General features: G+C 39.0%; 1 protein-coding gene across 1 annotated transcript in view; it reads left to right on the top strand.

The window, feature by feature from the left end:
* Nucleotides 1-20,225, top strand: part of XRN1 (5'-3' exoribonuclease 1) — a 34,687-nt gene extending 14,462 nt beyond the window's left edge. The window contains exons 20-43 of the mRNA XM_054166182.1: nt 779-910; nt 1,619-1,781; nt 2,253-2,366; nt 2,769-2,867; nt 3,017-3,132; nt 4,480-4,626; nt 4,974-5,063; nt 6,034-6,169; nt 7,517-7,573; nt 8,281-8,413; nt 10,480-10,549; nt 11,591-11,816; nt 12,431-12,532; nt 13,185-13,280; nt 13,498-13,612; nt 14,617-14,681; nt 15,050-15,160; nt 15,526-15,651; nt 15,969-16,125; nt 16,415-16,593; nt 16,769-16,882; nt 16,962-17,079; nt 18,509-18,660; nt 18,854-20,225. Coding sequence (XP_054022157.1) covers nt 779-910; nt 1,619-1,781; nt 2,253-2,366; nt 2,769-2,867; nt 3,017-3,132; nt 4,480-4,626; nt 4,974-5,063; nt 6,034-6,169; nt 7,517-7,573; nt 8,281-8,413; nt 10,480-10,549; nt 11,591-11,816; nt 12,431-12,532; nt 13,185-13,280; nt 13,498-13,612; nt 14,617-14,681; nt 15,050-15,160; nt 15,526-15,651; nt 15,969-16,125; nt 16,415-16,593; nt 16,769-16,882; nt 16,962-17,079; nt 18,509-18,660; nt 18,854-19,144 — 3,109 coding nt within the window. The 3' untranslated portion in view covers nt 19,145-20,225. The remainder of the gene's footprint in view (nt 1-778; nt 911-1,618; nt 1,782-2,252; nt 2,367-2,768; nt 2,868-3,016; nt 3,133-4,479; nt 4,627-4,973; nt 5,064-6,033; nt 6,170-7,516; nt 7,574-8,280; nt 8,414-10,479; nt 10,550-11,590; nt 11,817-12,430; nt 12,533-13,184; nt 13,281-13,497; nt 13,613-14,616; nt 14,682-15,049; nt 15,161-15,525; nt 15,652-15,968; nt 16,126-16,414; nt 16,594-16,768; nt 16,883-16,961; nt 17,080-18,508; nt 18,661-18,853) is intronic.
* Nucleotides 20,226-22,068: the final 1,843 nt, after the last annotated feature.

Here is a 22,068-nt window from a genome sequence, read left to right as displayed (position 1 = left end):
TGAGAAGCGTGACCTGCAAGGTGAGAGAGATGATTGTCCTGTTCTACTCTGCGCTCATGATACCCTTGCTGGAGTACTCTGTCCAGTTCTGGAGCCCCCAGCACAAGAAGGACTTTGAAGTCCAGAGCAGTAGTCAAAACATTGAGGTCCAGAGGAGGCCATAAGATGATCAGAGGGCTGGAGCAGCTCTGTAGGCACAGGGTGAAGGAGGTGAGGATGTTCAGCCTGGAGAGGAGAAGGGTCCAGGGACACCTTGTAGTGTGAAGAGGGCCTCAAGAAAGCTAGGGAAGGACTTTTTACAATGTCTTGTAGTGATAGAACTGGAGGGAATGACTTTTAAGATGGAAGAGGGGAGATTTAGACCAGATATTAAGAAATTCTTTACAGTGAGGGTGGTGAGTCACTGGAACAGGTTGCCCAGGAAGGTTGTGGATGCTCCCTCCCTGGAGGTGTTCAAGGCCAGGCTGGATGAGGCCTTGAGCAATCTAGAAGGTGTCCTTGCCCGTGGCAGGGGGTTAGAACTAGATGGTCTTTAAGGTCCCTTCCTACACAAACCTTCTATGATGAAATAGACTGTGTGGCCTGCTGTAGAAGGGGTAGAGAAGATGATGCTGCAGGTTTTTCATGTCTTTCACAAGTGACTTCTAATTGTCTGAAGCTTTGCTTACAATTGGTTATGGATTAATTTTATGGGGTTAAATTAGTAGCTGAACTAGATGACCTTTAAAGGTCCCTTCCAAGCCAATGCATTCTGTGATTCTGTGATAATATTCTCAAGGTTTTATTTGGAAGAACCACATGGCACACAGAAGCTTTACATGGGCAATGCAGTGCCCCCAACTAAAGTGGCCTACGTTGGGGATAAGGAGCAAAGCGTGTGGTTGAAAGAAGTTCAAGGCATTTCAGAACAGTAAGTAACTTTGAAAACTGAAGTGTAACTTTGCATTTTACAAGCTCAGCTAGGTTTTGTTGCTGTATTGCAGACCTAAGTAGCTGAGAAGAGTTGCTAACATTAAAGAGTTTGCTGGAATTAAAAAAAACCCCACAATATAAATGAAATTTCAGAATATATGGAGTTAGTCTCAGGTATTCAAAGTTAGATGCTGCAACAAAAGAATGAGTTCTGGCATTTACTCTCCCACTCAATTTTCAGTTCTAGTCTTACTGTTATTAAGCTGTAGGAGGTATACAGAATCAAGTCATACATGATCAAGTTACAGCTTCAGTAGCTCAGCATTATTAAATTTGAATACATCTCTTCTCTTCTGGAGTGTGCTTGCCCAGCAGAACACAACTAAGTTGCTGTAGCTTCCTGGTTTATTATCTGTCTTTTGATTTAACTGCTTTAATTACCCTAACCCCACTGTAGAGGTGATAATGTGTTTAAGTTACCACACCTAGCCATGTAGTGATGGCTGTACAACAGCAGAGAAGGAATTGGTTAGGCTGTTTATTGTGGGTACTTTTTATAAAGCAGAAAGGAACTATTCGAATCCTTTTATTAAGAACTTTTGTGTTTTGTTTTGATTTGTTTTTTCCCCAATAATAAATTAATTCCACCCTCTTGCTTCAATTCTGTTTATTGTAATGAAAACTAAATATTCCTCTTTGCATTCAGCTACCTGAGAAGAAAAGGAATAGTTATTCATGAAACATCAATAGTTGTGTATGCTCAGTTACTCACTGGTAATAGATATCAGCTACACCAAAACGGAGAAGTTTATTTGGAGAAGCAGTGGTCAAAACAAGCTCTTCCTTTTGTTTACCAAACCGTTGTCAAGGTAAATATAGAAGTTCAGTATCTTCTTGCACACAGCTTCTTACTTGGTTGGGGCAGGGGAAGTTGCACAGAAGAAAAGGTGTATGCTCTTTTGAAGGAAGGAAAAAAGAAAAAAAGCCAGACATAGGCATCTTAATTTACTGTATTAAAAATAAACAAACATAATGTGTTAGGCAAGCATTTTGTCACAAAATTTGGGACCCTGTTGCATAGTTTTGAGATCTTACTGAAAAAAATGGCTTTTGTAATCTTTTCATTACTGATATTTTGGATGAATTCACAGTAGTGGTGCTCTATAAGATAGCATAGTTGCTTATGTAACGGCATTTGTCATACAGCATTAACTTCTTTGCCTTGGATGAACCATTCCAGACTTGGATTATGTTTTAGAGTAAGCATTTATATGAACTTTTAAATCATTCTACTGAAACAAGTGGTAATGAACATTATTAATTGTGTCTTTCTTTTGTAGGATATCAAAGCCTTTGACTCTCGTTTTTCAAACATCAAAACTTTGGATGACTTGTTTCCTCCTGGAAGCACAACCTTTATGCTGGGATCTCCTTACTATGGCTGCATGGGAGAAGTTAGTTCCAATAATTCCATCATTTTTCCCCCCATAGAATTACCTATTTGCAAGCCTGAAAATCTAAGATGTTGTGTGGCAGCATTTGCTAGCTAAAATTTTAAATCTGAGATTCTGTGGTGGTTTAGAGGAAGAGGTTGCTGCTGTAACACAAAAAAAAGTAGCATAATAATCTTGCACTCAAGTTATGCAGCAGAACTATTTTGGACCATTTTCAGTAGTGGATTCCTTTGCTTTGATGCTTTTGGATTTGTATTTATGAGGCAGCAGTGTGCAAGTCAAAGCAATATCATGAATCCCAAAGCATCTATGTCCCTGGTGGAGGTAAAACTGTTGATGAAGTAGTATCCAAAGACTGCTGGTTTTGAATAACATTTTTAATGCATAGTGTTTCTCTCCAAGGTTCAAGATTCACGTGATGTGATCACAGAAGGTAGAATTCGTGTAGTGTTCAGTATTCCATGTGAACCCCAGCTTGATCCTTTAATACAGAACCAGCATGTAAGTGCTTCAGTTTGATTCATATTAAATGCTTTTACTAAGCAAGTATACTTTGCAATCTAAATATATCCATGTTATTAATTTTCTCTTTGTATAAAAATTCTTACCCTTCGGGAATTGCCAATATCTTTTATTTCTTTGTTTTAAAGAAATATTCTGTGAAATACAATCCTGCATATATTTTGGCCAGCCGTCTTGGAATAAGTGGCTATCTTGTCTCCAGATTTACAGGGAGTATCTTTATTGGAAGAGGATCAAAGAAGAAGTAAGTTCTCCTTGTGAATTTTAACTGTAGAGATGCTTCTAAATCTGATAGAAATTCTGTGGAGTTGTGTGTTCAGGCGTTGTTCTTATGAAGTGTAATACCGGTTTACGATGCGAAGCTCTCTCCACAGCACATTTGCTGTAAATTAAATTCATATGCAGTGCTTTTCTCTCCTACCACAAACTTCTGTTTAATTTTTGTTTACTGGAGAGTCTTCTGTTGGCTTTAGTATTGTAGCAAGACAGAAATTGACTTCCTTGTCAGCTATTTCCAGAATTGCAGCAGGAGTTTGAGTTTCCTAGGACAACTTGCTGAAGTGGTTGATGCACAAGCATCTTCTTGTGATTTAATGTGTACATTTGTTCCCCTCTGATTGTTCGGGGACGTCCTCCTACCTCTTGGTAAATGCCAGGTAGATTGTGGCTGATTAGGTCTCAACTAAGGAAGAAAGCTAAAACATACCCTGCTGTGGTTGCTTAGATTTTGTTTCAGGATAACCATCAGCCAGCAATGTGTCCTTGTGGCCAAGAAGGCCAATGGCATCCTGGAGTGTGTCAAAAAGAGTGTGGCAAACCAGATGCGGGAGGTTCTCCTCCCCTTCTACTCTGCTCTGGTGAGGCCACATCTGGAATATGGTGTCCAGTTCTGGGCTCCCTGGATTAGGGACAGAGACTTGCTGGAGAGGGTGCAGAAAAGGCCTGCAAAGATGATGAGGTGATTGGGACATCTCTCTTATTAGGAGAGACTGAGAGAATGGGGCTTTAACAGACTTAAAACAGACTGAAAGGGGGGATCTCATAAATGCTTACAAATACTTCCAGGGTGGATGTCAGGAGGATAGGGCCATTCTTTTTTCAGTGGTGCCCAGTGACAGGACAAAGGGTAACAGGCACAAACTTGAACATAAGAAGTTCCATCTAAACATGAGAAGTAACTTCTTTAGGGGTGGTGGAGCACTGGACCAGGCTGCCTGGGGAGTTGGAGGAGTCTCTTCTCTCTGGAGGCATTCAAAAGCTGCCTGGACATGTTCTTGTGCAACCTTCTTTGGGCTAACCTGCATTGTAAGCGGGGTTGGACTCAGTGATCTCCAGAGGTCCCTTCCAACCCCTACCATTCTGTGATTTAAGGAAGAGAAGTAAAGTATGCCCTAGTCTCCTTTGCAATAAGGACATCTATCATAGCACAGTTTGTGTCCTGTAATGTATATAGCTGTCACAGTGCTAACAAGTAAATGATACAATGAATTTAATTTTTCTATACTTTAAGGCTGAGAACATAATTTTCTGTGTTTTTAATGTGCGCACACATCTATTAACTTGCAATAATACACTTTTCACTTGTTACCAGTCCTCATGGAGATCACAAAGCAAATGTGGGGCTAAACCTGAAGTTCAATAAGAAAAATGAAGAAGTTCCTGGCTATACTAAGAAAGTTGGAAATGAATGGATGTATTCTTCTGCAGTAGAACAATTACTTGCTGAGTATTTAGAAAGGTAAATATTGAAATTTTCCACCTTAATGTTAATCTCCAGATTTTGTCCTCTGCATGCAAGTCTTCTAAGAACTGATGAGTGTGCTCTTGGAGATTTAGGAATTTCTTGTACTCCAACTTTCTGTTTCAAGTAGTCTCTAGTTCCAAGGAGAAGCATATTTTGGCATAGAGTAATTTTGTCACCCGCTTACCCTTGACAGCTGAACAGTATAGGCTAAATTAAGTTTAAAAACAATAATCCATCTGGGCTCCAAAAGTGTTGAAGCCCAAGGTTTGTTTTGATGAGGTTTTTTGGTGGTCTGTTCTCAGATAAAACTAAATTTGTCTTGCATTTATTAATTTTTTTAGGGTCCCTGAACTATTTAATTATATAGCCAAGAATAGCCAGGAGGATATATTCTATGAAGATGACATTTGGCCTGGAGAGGATGAGAACGGGTAAGCCATATTTCTGCCCTTTTATTTTTAATAAGTTTTCATTTCTAGAGGAAGTAGGATGAAGGCTGACACTGTGAAAATTGGTAATGATCATATAATGGTTGCCATGTAACTGAAACCTTGCTGTTCCTTGAACAGCATGATTGTTCAGTGATGACTCTGAAAAAGTGGTCAGAATAGTGTACATTCCAATTGTGGAGTTCAAGCCTGTCACACTCTTGTCTCGGGTTCAGTAACTTAAAAACTTGCTGTTTTGATGGCTACCTCATAATTCTTGCTTTTCGAAGGAAATTTCACATAGGCGTAGCTATGAATAGTCAAAAAGTCACCAAAAGATCATTCTTTGAAGATAAAGCTCTTAAAATAAATATTGTTTTTGTTTAAGAGCTCTTGAAGTTTGATTTCTGTGATTTAAAGAAGAAAAAGTCCTTTGCATGTTTTTAGTATATGTTCAGGGAGTTTCAGAGGCAAGGTTCCAGATACAGCATAGAAATATAAAGCTTTTATTATTAGCGAGTACACCCTACTTAAGAGTTTGAGCTGCTAAGTCTTCATGATATTGAACTCCACAAGGCTCTTACCAGGTGGATGTATTGCTCCATTTTACCAGAAGCATGCCCTGAAGTTAGTTCTTCGTGTGTTGTGAGAAGCAGATGCCTGCAGCTTGGCATGGTTAGTTGGTTAGATGCAAACATAGTTTAAAGTATTTAGTAAATTAATTGAAGTTTTAATTATTTTTTTCTGGGATAAAATTTCAGGTTACAGTTTTGAAACAGTGTAGTATGGTTTCAGTTAAATTATTTGTTTTAAACTCTATTGTAACCCCCTACAGAACTCTTCAGTCCTGTTACTTCGAGCATGTACAAGCGTTGTACCTATGTCGTAATTCCTGACTGATTAAATTAAGGAACATGCTAAAATGGTTGGTATGTGTAGTTAGAAGTTTTAAGTGATGTTGTTTTTTATTTAGAGCTGAGAAGGTTCAGGAAATTGTTGCCTGGTTAAAGGCACATCCTGTGTCTGCATTGTCTCGCTCATCTTGTGACTTGCAAATTTTGGATGCAGCCATTGTTGAGAAAATTGAGGAAGAAATAGAGAAATGCAAGGTATGCATCACATGCACCGCTGATCAGAACCCTCTGAACTCTGTTGTTGAGTCAGTTACCAACCCACCTCACATACCAATCATCTCACTCACTTTTCTTGAGTTTACCTAGGAGAGTGTTACGGGAGACATTACCCTGGCTGAAGTCAAGGTAGATGATACCCACTGCTTTCCCTTCATCCGTCCATTTGGTCATGCCTTCATAGAAGGCTGTCGTATCAGTCAAGCAAGATTTCCCCTTAGTGAATCCATGCTGGCTACTCTGGATAACCTTTTCTTTCATATGGTTAGAGATAGCCTCTAGAATGAGCTGCTCCATCATCTTTCCAGGGCTGAAGGTGAGGCTGACAGGTCTGTAGTTGCCTAGGGCTTACTTCTTGCCCTTTTAGAAGATTGAAGTGACAGCGGCCCTCTGCCAGTCCTCAGGGACCTCCCCTGTTCTCCATGATCTTTCGGAAATGAGAGTGGTACGGTAACATCAGCCAGCTCACTCAGCACTCATGAATGCACCCCATCAGGGCCTATAGGTTTGTGCATTTTAATTCCATCCAAGCAGTCTCTAACCCAGTCCACACCAGTGGAGAGTCTTCCTCCCTCCCTTACCTCCTGTGTCTGAAATTCCTGAGCTCTGGTCTTAGCAGTAAAGACTGTAAATCAGTAAAGAGTGGTTTGGGTTGAATGGTTCAACCTGGTCTTGAACATCTCCAGGGGAGGGGGCATCCATAGCCTTCCTGGGTACCTGTTCCAGTGCCTCACCAACCTCCCAGTAAAGAATTTCTTCATAATTAAAAAACACCTGTGGCTCAGTTGGTAGCACATAAGACCCTTAATGGGAAGGTTGTGAGTTCAAGCCTGCAGTGGGCACTAATGTCCTCCCTACTCTAGTCATGAGGTCTGTGGTGACAGGTTGGACTTGATGATCGTTGAGGTCTCTTCCAACCTTAGTGATACTGATACTGATAATATCTACTCTAAATCTGCCCTCCTCCAGCTTAAAGCTGTTGCCCCTCATCCTGTCTCCGCAAGGGATCCAGGAAATTATTAAAGCAAAAGCTAAGGGCAAGCCCACGTGAAATAATGAGCTGATTTCTTTGAAATTACTTGCAAGGACCTGTTCATGAAATTGCGAATTCTGGAATTAGCTAAACAGTGCAAAACCTTTGGTAAGAAATCAATCATGTTTTAAAAACAGGACTTACTTGTCCAAAAGACTTTATGAAAGATGTATGGTTTTATCTAAAAGAAGCAAAAGGATTCTATGTTATCCTTTCAGGTGCTTTGCTGTACATGAAATGCAGCGTTGGTGCCCTACGCTAGTTTGTAATGACTCTCTGTTCTTTTCCTTCAGCAGAGAAAGAGCAACAAGAAGGTGCGAGTAACTGTGAAACCCCATTTGCTGTACAGAGTAAGTGAGGTGGAAAAGTGTCTTTTTAAAGTGTCTCTTTTTTCTTTTTCTCCTTTTTTTTTTTTTTAAATTAAGATGTCCAGATCATACTTACTTTACCTAAGCATATCAACTTTCAGGGAGTGGAATTTTATTAAGGTATTGATGGAAGAGAATGTTTTATGATGTTTTCTGGAAAATCAATTTGAGAATAATTGTCTGTGAAAGGAGAGAATTTACACTCGCTGCAAACTCTATCACGTGTTATGCTGACTTTCAGTTCTCTTTTTGCCTTCTGATTTTAACTCTTACAGTTACTGGCTGTATAATGAAGGCAAAATAAAATGTCCCATTTATCTCCTCTTCCCTGTTTTGCTTTTTCTTCAGTTCTTGACATAGGATCCACTGCTCATCTTGCCTAGCATTTCACAGATACTCACATTACTGAGACAGGCAGGTTACACCGAGTGGCTTTATTTTGTCTAAATTGATCCCCTTGGTCTGCCTTGGATAGTGCACAGCACTGCTGCGTCTCAGGCAGAAGCAACAAGTCAGAGTTACAAGAGAAAAATAATGAAAGTTTGCCTTGTATCTGCAGAGGGAAGATTCTGTGTTCTTCAGCAATTCATTTTCCATTTACTGGGTGCTTCAGATATTGTTTTACATGAATTTTGATTGTAATTCCTACATTTTTGCAAGCATTAACAGTGTCTTTTGGTTATTGTCAGCCATTAGAGCAACAGAACGGCGTTATTCCAGATCGAGATGCAGAGTACAGGCTGTTTGACCGCGTCGTCAATGTCAGAGAGAACTTCTCCGTTCCGGTTGGTCTTCGAGGTACCATTATAGGAATTAAAGGAGGTAATATTTTCTTCATAATTGTAGTATTACAGCTATATAGCAGCTCACGATGTGAAAGCAGGCTTCAGAAAAGTGTTCAGTGTAATGGTTGTGAAGGCACTGAAATTTCTCACCTGTGAAGCAACTTGAAGCCACTAATTGTGTGTACTGTTTTGAATTAAACCTACAGCTATTGGATTTTAATTTCAAATACTACATCGCTGTACTTTAAATAAGAAATTACTTACCCTTTGTTCCTTCTTAATCATAGAATGGTAGGGAGTGGAAGGGACCTCCAAGATCTAGTCCAAATTCCCTGCCAAAGCAGGATCATGTGGCTCTCCAGAGGAGAGTCCTACAAGTTCTCTGGGCAGCCTGCTCCACTAAAGAAGTTTTTCCTCAGGTTGAGGTGGAACTTCCTGTGTTCCATTGTCCTATCACATGACACCCTTGAAAAGAGACTGACCTCCTCTTCTTGACAAACACACTTCAGATTTTTATAAACATTAGTAAGATACCTCTCAGCATTCTCTTCTCCAGACTAAACAGCCCCGTGTCTCTCAGCCTCTCCTTATCAGAGAGATGTTCCAGTCCTTTAATCATCCTTGTAGACCTCCTTTGGACACTCTATAGTATATCCCTGTCCCTCTTGAGCTGGGGAGCCCAGAACTGGACACAGTACTCTAGATGTGGTCTTACTGGAGGAGGAGAACCTGCCTTGACCTGCTGGCTACACCCTTCTTAAGAAGGCAATCTGAGGGAGAAAATGAGATGCAAAAAAAAATAAGGGAGGGGAACAAAATCACAGGATGTCAGGGGTTGGAAGGGACCCAAAGAGATCATCAAGTCCAACCCCCCTGCCAGAGCAGGACCATACAATCTAGCTCAGGTCACAGAGGAACGCATCCAGACGGGCCTTGAAAGTCTCCAGAGAAGGAGACTCCACAACCTCTCTGGGCAGCCTGTTCCAGTGGTCTGCGACCCTTACAGTAAAGAAGTTCCCCCTTGTGTTGAGGTGGAACCTCCTGTGCTGCAGCTTATGTCCATTGCTCCTTGTCCTGTCACAGGGAGCAAGTGAGAAGAGCCTGTGCCCTCTCTCCTGACACCCAGACCTCAGAACAGCTCCCGCCAGTCCTGCTTGTCCCTTGGGGTCCTTCCGCCTGCAGATGCCCCTAAAGTAACCCAGAAGCCCTTAAAGCACCCAAATTAAAGCACAGCTTCAGCTAGCCATTACTGAGGCTTTCCTGCAGCTGTTCTCATGCCGAAAATGGGAAAATATGGGCAAAGACTGAGGTCCAGAGAACAGCAGCAAAGCTGGTGAAGGGTCTAGTGACCAGGTCTTGTGAGGAGCAGCTGAGGAAACTGGGATTGTTTACTTTGAAGTAGAGGCTGAGGGGAGACCTCATTGTTGCCAACAACTCCCTGAAAGGAGGTTGGGGTGAGGTGGGGGTCGGTCTCTTCTCCTTAGTATCAGGTGATAGAATGACAGGAAATGGCCTGAATTTGTGCCAGGCAAGCCTTAGGTTGGATATTAGGAGAAATCTATTTGCTGCAGGAGTGGTCAAGCATTGGAACAGGCTGGCCAGGAAGGCGGTGGAATCAACATGCCTGAAGGTCTTCAAGAAACGTGTGGACATGGCACTTCAGGGCATGGTTTAATTGCCATTGATGGTCTTAGGTTGATGGTTAGACTTGGTGATCTTGGAGGTCTTTTCCAACCAAAACTACTCTGTGATCCTATAAGAAGGTCACGTTGAAGTTGTTGGTTTCTGGCTTCCTGAATGTGAAGATGGCTCACATCTCTTCTCTGGCAGTGTTTGACACCTTTAACACTGCTATAAATTTTGGCTCTGACAATGCAGGTTGCTAAGGTTGTTAGGTGTGGTCCATTTCTCCTGAAAGTACATCTTAATGGGCAGCCATATATGACTTCGAGAAGATTTTACAACTCGTTGCTTATGAAGTAGTTTATTTAAGGAATAGAATTTGTTGTTGTTGTTGCTAATTGATTTTCTTATATTTACATAATTTAAATTAAAACACTACAGTTTCATGTATAGGATGACTTTTTCCTTTGTTTTCTGTAGCCAGCAGAGAAACAGATGTGCTCTTCGAAGTTTTGTTTGATGAAGAATTCCTTGGAGGCCTGACTATAAGGTTTGTACAAGGGGTTTCATCATCATTTCATCCTCTTGCTATAGATTACTTGAAACCATTGCTTTTGGCTTGGTTGAGTCTTCTTAATTTTTCTGCCGCCTATTATGTTTTGGAAATGCTTTTTAGGCTTTTTTGCATATTTAGAAGATTCTGGTTTGCAGAAAGCAAGTATGAACCATCAGAATAAAGCACTAGATCCACATGTCTTCCTAAAACAAATACGTAGAAAACGGATTATTGTCAGTGTGTCTTTAACCTACCAATTAAAAAACAGTCATTAGTCATCCATCTCTGTGAAGAAGGGACTCTGAACTATCAATAATTGATACCTAGGCACCAAATTCTAACCACCATTAAAAAACAAAATTTTTCTTAGGGAAGTGTCCCTTCCAACCTAAACCAGTCTATGGTTAATGCTTTTGATCTAAAGAGAGATCTTTTCTGTATCTAAGCAGGTAAACTTCTGAGTGCACTGTTTTACCCAGAAGGCTCTGTTTACTGTTTTTCTTCGATAAGGGGTTTATAACAGAAATTAGAGGAAAATCTTACCTATTTCCTGTGTTCAGCAAGCAAAACACAAACTTCTCACTTGGAAGAGTGTGCCCTGTAACACAGATGATCTTCAGTGTTCAGAATCACAAAGAAAGATAGAAAACTTAGTGCTGCTGTGCTTCAGTTTATAATTCTGCTACTGGCTTCATCTCAGGGGGGAAAAAAAAGTACTGTTTCCTGGTTCATTGTTTTTCTGCAGATATATTGGCTACAGAATTGTGCTAAAACAATTCACTCAGCATTGAAAGGTACAACATAGAGTAGTAGCAATTTCTGTTGTTTTCTGATTTTGACAGCCAGAGGCATAATGAGGTGAATGTTACGTGTAATGGTGCTAGATTTCAGTATTGGATATGTTTTTCAGCCTCTGCTGTTCCAACTTTGTGGTGTTATCTTTTGGCATAGAGGCAACAGTGATGTTAAATCAGATGTATGGAAATGTCAATGATGAAACTACACGAAGCAATGATGTAATTCACTTTTCTTAAGGTGCTCACCTGCCCGAGGTTATCGTCTGCCATCAAGTGCCTTAATTAACCTGTCTCATGGTAGCCGGTTAGAAATGGAAAATGAAAAGCTGACGGCCGTAGTTAAACTTCAGCCAGCTGTGAGTAACTACAATTCTCATGCATCTGATCTGTCATCTGTGTGCTCACAAAAAGTGCATCTGGGAGGCCTCAACCATTCTCCTCGGTCCCTTTTTGTTCCTACTCAAGTAAGACTTTTCTTTTGTTTCTGCAAAAATGTTTTTCCTTAAAAGCTGAATTAGTGCAAGCAAAATTTGGTATTTATGTCTGTGTATTAGAAGTAGGATAATCCTTGTCTTGGAGAAATGGGTTAATCCAGTTCGTAAAAAAGGATCCAAAGTTTCTTATTGACAGTTGGTTTACTTTGAGTAGTTCCAGTTGCATTTTCAAGAGACATAGTTAGGAGCAGTGACACCACATTTGCTGTCAATCAGTAGTTTGTTTGGGCAGAGATGCAATTATTTCTTTAAAGCTCTCTTTCAAACAATACTTCCCACAGGCTGTTTGTCTGTGCTCAGAAAGCAAAGACATTATTTGTTTCTTGGTTATGATTTACTTTGAAAATACAGTAAAGAAGAGAAAAGTACAAGTGAATTAGGATTCTCATTGACTTAGTTACACTTCATTTTTTAACAAGTGACTTCTTTAAAGAAAATTAGCTTAATGAGTAAGTTCATGCTGCCATAGGTGTGTTTGAGAAGATCTATCTCGTGTTTTCCAAGTCTATACTACAAGACTTACTACTATCCAGAAGAAGATTTAAGGTAGTAAAGTACTTACATGTTTTTTTCGCTCAATTTAGCAGCTGAATGGAAGGCAGCAATGCAATCTCAGGGCTGAAAATCAAGGCAACTCCAACTTAATCCAGAAAGGATCATTTCTGAGTGGCAATCAGAAAAATAAAGTGAGTGTTCTGATGCAATGAGTATTAGACCCCATGTCTCAACATGTATTTTTGTCTTCCTATTTAGAGTGAGTGTTCTTTTCTCATGATTACCACGTAGCTTTGTACATCAGATTTTTTTATTCCAGGTTACTGAAGCAGAACTTTGTCCCAGTTCTTGAATGAATGTAACATCCTGTGCTATCCATGTTTAGATTCTAGATTTTTGGAAGAATTTTTTATGTAGCTGGGGTTCAGCTCTGTGGTGACAGAGGTGTAATGTTCTGAAGCAGCTGAGCCTGATTTATGTAATGCCTCACAAAACAAGGCATGCTTTTGAAACCGTTTTCAGTTATCTGAGTTTAATTACATTTCATGATCTTTCCTATCTTCATACTTCCAATAACAAAACAAAAACTATCTCAAAACAAACTATGCTCATCTCAGTTTAATAGTGATTCTTAGGAAGAGTTGTTATATCAGTGCAGCCCACCACAATAGCCTGTTTCATAATACTTGCATGTTCTACTGTCAGTGTGAAAACTTCTGTTGTCTGAGCACTGTTAAACTTGGACCTAGGATTTTCAGAATGTCTTTGTGCATGATTAGCTGGTTTAAAGTTGAGTTTATAGCTGCTGAGATTGTTGGGGGGTGTTGCTTATTCTTTTGTCAGGCACAGAGTAAGCAAGATGATGAATTCTGCAGCATATGGCAGTCATTGCAGAGTTCTGGGAAGTCTCACCACATCCAGCAAAATATGCACGAGAAGGTAAGCATATAAACTTTAAACAGACCCCTGGTACTTACTTTCTATGTCAGCTCATTTCATCAGAAAGCTTTCTAGTTAATGTTACAAATAAACCTTCTGGATTAAAGTATTGTTACACTGTGTATGCATAGCTCTGGAAAGAGGTAATCACGTGGGACTACCATGTAAGCGATAGATGCATAGTCTTCTGGCTAAGGTTTGGTGTTTGAAATCCTAGGGTGCAGTTCTACCTCAGGAAATCAAGCTGGGAACTGGTAATCAGTTCTGTAAGCCAGGATTCAATGACAGCAGCTTTAAAGGTCAGCAAAGAAAACAGGAGCCATACAAAAAATGTAAGTACTGTAATAAAAATCTTTGTTTAGAACTACTTACTTTATCTGATCTTCATTGAATGGCTGGTGATGTTGTTATTTTTTTGGTAGTTATTGACAGAAAATATTATATGCAATGTTATATAAGCTCTGTAATGTACTTCTCCTTGTCAAATATCCCTGATATACATATTAGGTTATTCCACGCTTAATCCTGAATCAAACTTACAGCGTTTCCAGAGAAAGGACACAAAGCTGGTGAAGGGCCTAAAGAAAAGCATTGCAAGGAGCAGTTGAGGGAATGGGGTTGTTCAGTCTGCAGAAGAGGAGGTTGAGGGGAGACCTCATTGTTCTCTACAATTCCCTGAAAGGAGGTTGGAGTGAGGTGGGGCTTGGTCTCTTTGCCATAGTATCAGGTGGTAGAATGAAACGAAATGGCCTGAAATTGTGCCATGTGAGACTTAGGTTGGATATTAGGAAAAATGTCTTTCCTGCAGGAATGGTCAGGCATTGGAACAGACTGGGCAGGGAGGTGGAGGGAGGTGTTCAAGAAATGTGTGGACATGGCACTTTGGGACATGGTTTAATGATGGATTGGACGCGATGATCTTGAAGGTCTCTTCCAACCTGGTTTATTCTATGTATTAATGGTCATAATGGTCTTAGGTTGATGATTGGACTTGATGATTCTTAGAGGTCTTTCCCAACTGAAACAATTCACAATGACTTTCCACCCATGTGGTATAAAAACAAAGCAAAAAAAATCCCCACACCTTAACTTTGAAAATTTGCTTGTGGTCATGCTTACAGAATATAAAGCGAGTTAGTTGTAGTATTCTGTATACTTCATTTTGTTTTATCCTACAAGAAAAGCATGCATCAATTGACTAAATGAGTAAAACATTTGATGCAACCATTGGAACTATTCCAACTCTGGGTGCTTGTTTGGAGTGATTAGTTTATTTTGAGTCTTGATTATTATTATGATTTGTAAGAGCATTTCAAAAGAGTGTGTTCCTTTATAGTTAAAGAAGACTACAGAGTTACAAGAGGTGAAAGTCAGCCACATAACAAAGTACCAAACAAACAGGTAATTTCTCCTGTACTATGTAATTAATTCCACCCCCCCACACACACACTGATTCATCATTGTACAGATTTCTCTTTAGCTGGTATCATAGTTCTTTCCTAGATAATCTTTCTTTTTTTCCCAAGAGAGATATTTTATAGACCGAAAATAAGAGTGCAGAAGATGTTACCAAATGATTTTCTTGCTGCTTTCAGGCTCTGAAAATTATGTTGTAATGGGGAAACACAAACACTAGGTTTCCAGTAAGCTGGAATCTGTTAAAAATGTTAGCTTGTGAAGGCTGTCTGCAGATGCATTTCTAATATTGCATTATAACAAGTCACGGAGTGTTGCTGCTATTCACTGATAAATGCTACCATGTATTTTAGAATTTTGCAGATGTGAATAAGTACAATATCAAACTTTTGAAGAGGAATGAAAGTCCCAACATGCCTGTACTTCAGAAGGCTGTAGTTGATAGTCCCTCCACAGGTGGAAAGGTAAGAGATAGTTGATGTTCTTGTATTCTTTGAATAACTTCTGTTTCCAGTCCACGTTGGTCCAGTTATTCCTGGTTACTTGTGCACAAATTCATGTTCATAACAAGGCAAATATGTATAACCTTGATCAGTCTTTATATAAACTCTGTATTGGTCAATATTTGCATCTTTTTAGTATGCAAAACTTGAAGTAGTCTCTGGGTAACTGTTCACAGTCTGAGCAGAGGGTACTCTGCAATCTGGCCAAGCTAAAAAGTCCTGAATGAGCATAAAACTAATCTCAAACTAATATACCCTTCCTCTTGCACCTGCTTGTAATACACTAAATTGGTGTGCCCTTTTTGTTTTTTTGAATGTGTTTTAAGAAGGACAATGAACTTGAAAACCTTCTAGCTTCTTTGAAAATTTCCAAAGAAAATGAAGTGCAGACCTACTCCAAGGAAACAAGAGCTAAAAATGAAGAACATCTGTCACCACAATCATTTGTTATGGTCTGTATACTACTGGAATCATTACATTGTAATTTACCATCTGCTGCTTTAGCATAAGTGCTCCTATTTATAGAAACTCCATGAAACCTCATACTGTCTTTTAAAACATATTGATGAGCTTTTACTTAGCCATTTCCAAAGACAATTAACAAATACATTTGTTTACGCTATGATACTGTTATCTGTGCTTTGCTAAAATGTAATTGATAGGAAGAACAAAAATTCAGGTTCTGTTACTATGATATTCAGAGCTAAGTAAGAAAGTAGTGTTATGTGAATACCATAGTGTCCCTGAATGTTTTATTTTATCTTTAAAGAAAGGAACACAGATGCTCAAAGAGATTTTGAAGATAGATGGCTCTGACCTGGAAACAAGGAATGAGGTGAAATCCCAAGTCAATGATGTTCCTGCTCCGTCTAGTAGACAGGATTGCCATGGAGCTGCCTCGCAGTATAGACAAACCAAAAAAATGGGTATGTTTAGACATCATCTCATAGTTCAGAGCTTCACCTTGTAGTGACATTTTAGAATAGAACTGACATTTAGTATAGTACTGATTTTCAAGTAATAGTATAGTAAATTTTCTTTGTTTCTACTTCAAATCTGAAAATATCTTATTAATCGGATATTAAAATACTGGGGAAAAAAATTAAGCTTTTTTTTTTTCGCCCTTATAATAAAGTTGCTACCTTTCAGTGAAAGAAATATTTATGATACAGCTTTTATTTTTTTTTTTTGTTCCTTCTATTTTGTTTTCTCCAGCTGCTTATATGAACAAGGCTTATAGCACTGGAGGCCCTCAGAAGACACCAGCATTGGAAACTGGAGGTCACCCTTTCACTTGTCCACAGCCTGCACTGTCTACTGTTTCTGAGCTTTGTCATATTTGTTCTCTTGCTGGAATGTCACAGCCAGATTTTTCTTTCACAAAAACACCACAGGTAAAATTCTTTCTTCTGCAAAAGTTATGGATCTCAACTTTGTTTCACTTGCCCTGTATTAAACATTGGCTCCTTTTGTTTGCCTTTTTCCCAAAGAAACAAATCCTGTGTTTCTGTCTCACAGCATTTGTCAGCAATAACAGTTCCCTCAAAAATCTTCTCTCTCTTTTTCTAGACCATGACAGTTTGTCACATAAAACTGTCAAACGGTTTGTTGGTTCATGGACCACAGTGTCACTCGGAAGCTGAAGCGAAGGAGAAAGCTGCACTTTTTGCTTTACAGCGTTTGGTGAGGATGAAAAGAATGTTTTAATGTGTTTGTCTCTCTTGCACTGTGCCTGTTTGTAATCATTCCTTTCCTTCTTCAGAGTTCTGTAGGAGTAAATTTCCCTTTGCCTCCACCTCCACCAATGTTACCAAATTACCAAGCACTGGGAGTTCCTGTACCACCTGGGTCTATTCCTCCAGTATTTGCACAGCCCCCTGGTAAGTATTTGGCTAGTACAGATGTCATGATACTGTCTCAGGGCCACAAAGATACTCAGAGGGCTGGAGCACCTCTCATATGAGGCCAGGTGGAGAGACTTGGGGCTGTTCAGCCTGGAGGAGAGAAGGCTCTTAGAGCTGCATTTCAGTATCTGAAGGTGACCTACAGAAAGGCTGGGGAGGGGCTCTTTGCAAAGGCTTGTAGTGATAGGACAAGGGGTTTTGAAACTGGAGCAGGACAGATTTAGTTTGGACTTTAAGAGGAAGCTCTTTACAATGAGAGTGGTAAAATACTGGAACAGGTTGCCCAGAGATGTGGTTGAGACCACATCCCTGGAGACGTTAAAGATCAAGCTTGATGGGCCTCTGAGCAACCTGATCTAGTTGGACATGTCCCTGCTGACTGTAGGGGAGGTGGACAAGATGACCTTTGAGGGTCCAATGTATCCTGTGATATCCTGAAATTGCAATGATTCTATATATGAAAATTAATGCCTTCCAGAAAGCCCCATTTTTGGTCTTTGTGTATGTAGTTGTATGTCCTTACTGCTTTGAAAACAGTGCATAAACCTTTTCTCATTGTGTGTTCATTTCATTTTCACACTAGAGTCATGTTTCTCCCAAGTATTTCTTTCCCTCAAGAATGTATTTGTCCATTCAGTCTTAAACAGTTTTTGGGGGGGGGTTATTTTAATCAGAACAACTGTATTTACAAAGCTGGTAGTCTCAGTCCAAATGTGTTAGGAATCTCTTCCTTGATTTTCTACATGGATTTCCTCCTGCCCCCACATCATTAATGGTTATCCATGCATTCATGTTTGTATTTGCTGATAAGCAACTTGCACTGAAGTGCTGCATCACAGTCCTGTTTGGACACTGCAAAACATGAGCATAGTAAGTAACCCCTCCAAAACTCCCAGAGATCCTGGTGGAGCTTCTGGGTTTGTTTTCATTTTGTTTTCTGTTAGAAATCCCATTACCATCTAGTAATAATGGATCAGCACCATTGTAGCACCCTAGTGATGCATACAGAAGCTGCTACATCTCTTTTCCCTAGAGTTTGTGTTGCTGACTTTCTTCAACAGGATATGACCTAACTTGCAACCTTCTTCCCTAACACAGTTCTCTTGGCTATGGATATGAACATCCTGAATTACACACACTCTGCAGTCCAGATGCCATTAGTGCTCTTAACTCTGCTGTCATACAGATGTAGTTCTGTGACAGATGAGCTGTTTGGAATTATTTTGATAATAAATAAATAAATGCATACCTAGTTTCAAGTAAATATGAAGAACATGAGGCTTTGTTAGAAAGAAAAAACACGCAGGCAAACATAGTTGGGATACTTCTGGGGCTTGGGGAGTTAGTAACTTTTTTTTTTTGTGAGGAAAAAGCCAATAGTTCCTTATTTTGCTTATTTTCACAGCTAATATGATGCCTCCATCGTCTTGCATGTTTGGTCCGGTATCCTGGGGAGCTCCAGTGCCTAAACATTATTATCCTGGCTCTTACCCAGGAAATGCATCTCTTGCAGGAACTATACCAGTCGGTTCTCACAACCAATTTATACCTCTGCAGGTGAGATTGTCTAAATGTTCTGCTGTTGTAAAAAATGTCCCTACGTGATGAGCTGAACAACATCCCCACTGTGAAGCACTATTTAGTGTTAGAAAGTAATTGTACAATTAAACATGTATGCATGTTTTCTAAAAGTGGAATATTTGCAGTTGTTTGAGAATGCATTGTTAAATAATATTTATTTAATTTAAAGGTAACTAAAAAAAGGGCTGCTAGCAAGAAAAACTTTGAGCTGAAGGATTTACAGAGTTCCCCTCAAGCTGCACCACTAAAGAATGAACAGCCAATGTCTTCTGACCACATTCAGCAAGATAGTTCTTCAGCTCCTTTAAAATCTCCTCCAGCTGCTCAATCCACTGTTTCATTTCAAGACAATGTGGCTACTCCAAGCGTTCCTCATAACAAATCAACACCAAACACTTCCAGCAAGAGAAAGCCAAGAAAGCTGGCTGTCAATTTTGGCACACCCAAACCTTCAGAATAAACATGGTAGCTAGGTGCATTTTATCTTCAACTCTTCCCCCACTGTTATGTTCTATCATTTAAAAAGTCAGAAAACTCTATTTAAAAGACCAGCCACTTTTATATAATACAGAATGAAATGCATTTTATTTGCTATTATTTTCAGGTTGTTGCAAAAAACCCTATAAAAGTTATGTTGAAACTTAATGAATTTGACATTAATTAGCAGAAGCCAGGAAATGCTGAATTAAGGTAACCATGCCATCCATTGTGCCTAGGTTTCTCCACAGTGGCTTGCGTACTATACACAGTAAGCAGCAATAACAGTGGCAACCTTAATTCAGAACTACTGTGCTTTTTGGGAGGGATATGGAGCAGTAATAAGTTGGGCATCTAACATTGCTTAGTACAACATTTTGTATTCTAGCTTATTTTTAAATAGTGTAATAAGACAGAAAGGAAAAATTATTAAAAGGCAACTTTTATATTGGCTCTCCAGGTCCTTCTGAGTCAAATTGATGTGACTAAAACAACTCTACAACTTTCAAAATGTAGATACTATTGTATGTCTAAGACTATAGTGGCAAAAAATGGTTTCTGATGCAGAATTTGTTCCAGGAGATTAATTTATAGGATGTATTGAATAAAAAAAATATACATTTGCAAAGCAGAGAGCTCTTTGTGAAAGTATGATTAATATTCTTAATCTAGCAGCATTTTAAGTTGCATTGTTTTCAGATGGTAAAATAACATGGATCATGACTGCAGATCTGCATAGCCTCCTCAAATGCTAGTCATAACCTGTTGTTTTTTTCTAAATTATAACAATGGCCAGACTTTAAAGATGTCCATTTGTGTGTTATGGCTGTCAAAGTTATGTTTACTTTTCATGGGAACTGTGTTGTAAAACAAGTAGTTCTATCACTTAGTTCACAAAGAGAAAAAAGGAAGATTCAGAAGTCCCCATGCTCTGTTTAACCCACAGGTACCATTCTTCGTGACATTAATAAGGAGACTGCAGTTTAAAAGAAGATTTTAAACCTCAGTTTGTGCTTCTTACTGATGTTGATTACATTTTATTTTGCTTCTTTATTCAAGTCAGTTCCTGATCTTTTTTTTTTTTTCTAAAGCCCAGGAAGCTTAGAAATAAAGCATACTTTAGGCATTCATTTTGTTGCCTCCAAACAGGTTTCATGTTGGATCTGCAAGTTTGCAGACTGCTTTCAGTTCCACTGCCTTGTTCTTTATCTCCCTTTCTTAGTGTAGACAAGTTTCACATTGTTGCTATGTTACAGAATTATTTTTTTTATACTGATGTCTCTGAGAGAGTTGTTGCCTTCACAGTATTTGTAGAATAGCAACAAGCCCTATAAAAAGGATCACAAACCTTGCAGAATATTCCATGTATGGTCTTAAAATATTTTATTGTTGTCTTTACAGCCATCTAGTTTCAAGAGGGTTTGAAGCCATGTTCCATGCAGGGAAAGTTGTCTATTTTGTCACTAGAAACACGTGCCTGACAGGATGCTGACATGCCAAGGTTTAAGAGGTGTTTGTGTAAAATGTAACCAAGACACAGATGTCAGTCCCCCATGGCCTATATGAGTTATCTGACTGTCAAAGAAAAGATCTCTTTAGAATGAGGAGACTCCTTTAGATTCTTGCATCACAGAATGTGGACATACCTGGATAGCAAATTTATGCAGGTCTTTTCAGAAAGAAAGTAACAGAGAATGCTACACTCGTTAACACCAGTAACACGGCAGTTTTTATCATTAATTACTTCATTCCATGACTTCCACTCCTTCAAGTAGAATTGCTGTATTTAGTATATTTAGCTTCATTCTGTAATTGCTGATTGTATTAGTCCCTGGTTTTGGGGTGATCTGTGCTATGATGCTGACTGCCTGGTGCCCAGTTCATTACAGTTTCACATGTCCTGGTAGGTGTGACATCTGCATTGACCTATGCCATTTCCCCTGTGATTTCAGTTTTCTATTTCAACAAGTCGATTGTTTAATTCATACAGATACAAACGTAAACATTGTTTTTCTCATAGATGCAAAGTATTTTGTAAGCACTGGAGATTTTCATTAGATCTTATACAGAGCAGTATTTTACTAAAAATCCAAAAGGGAAGACTTTTATGTGCGCATTTTTGTAGTTTCTGATTTATTTTTTTTTTTTAAAGTAACTTTTAATTGTTTATCTGCCAAGTGAAATGTTTTGAATTTGCATATGGATGGATACAGAATGTATTTTTTTGTGCTGTTTAGTGTTAAGTGTGCATTTTCAGATTTTTAGCATGTAGTTGCACAAAAGATGGTGCAAAGTTATTTTAAAATATGAATATATGATACACTGAAGGAAAGATGTTCATAAAACTTTAATGCTATATAAAATTTTAATGCAATAGAATAATTTTCTAAATTGTCTGTGTCTGCTTGGATTAAATATTGAAACAAGAAACATTACCTATTTTCACTGTTTTATTTGGAACTATTTTCTGGGAACTTCTGTATGCTCCAACCCAAAATTTTAAGACAGAAATTAGATCTCATTAAGCCCTATTTCTGTTATTCTCAGAAGCAGCAGCTGCTCACCTGAGCTGATGGCTTGCAGCTACTACTCAAAGACAGGCAGATTGCTAAAAAGGCTGTTGGCCACTTTGCAATTGCAAGTGTTTAACTAGATACTGATCTTCCAGAATTTCTTTGGTCTCAGTTAATCATTACATTTTAAAAAACCAAAAGCTCTAGAAAAGGCAGCAAAATTACTTCTCAGCAAGTGCAGTCCTAGTGGTTCTTAACAAGATACAAAACTGGCTGACAGGTGAAAAAGAGGAGGAGCCCTGGGTACCTGGAAATGTTTGACACTGGTTTTCTGTACCTGGAGATTTTTGCTAGAGTAGAGTAAGAATAGTCAGCCCATTTATAACAACAGTTT

This window comes from Dryobates pubescens, chromosome 13, assembly GCF_014839835.1.
Source record: "Dryobates pubescens isolate bDryPub1 chromosome 13, bDryPub1.pri, whole genome shotgun sequence".
Lineage (NCBI taxonomy): Eukaryota > Metazoa > Chordata > Aves > Piciformes > Picidae > Dryobates > Dryobates pubescens.
Note: the sequence above shows the minus strand (reverse complement) of the source record. Positions and strands in the feature narration are given on the sequence as shown.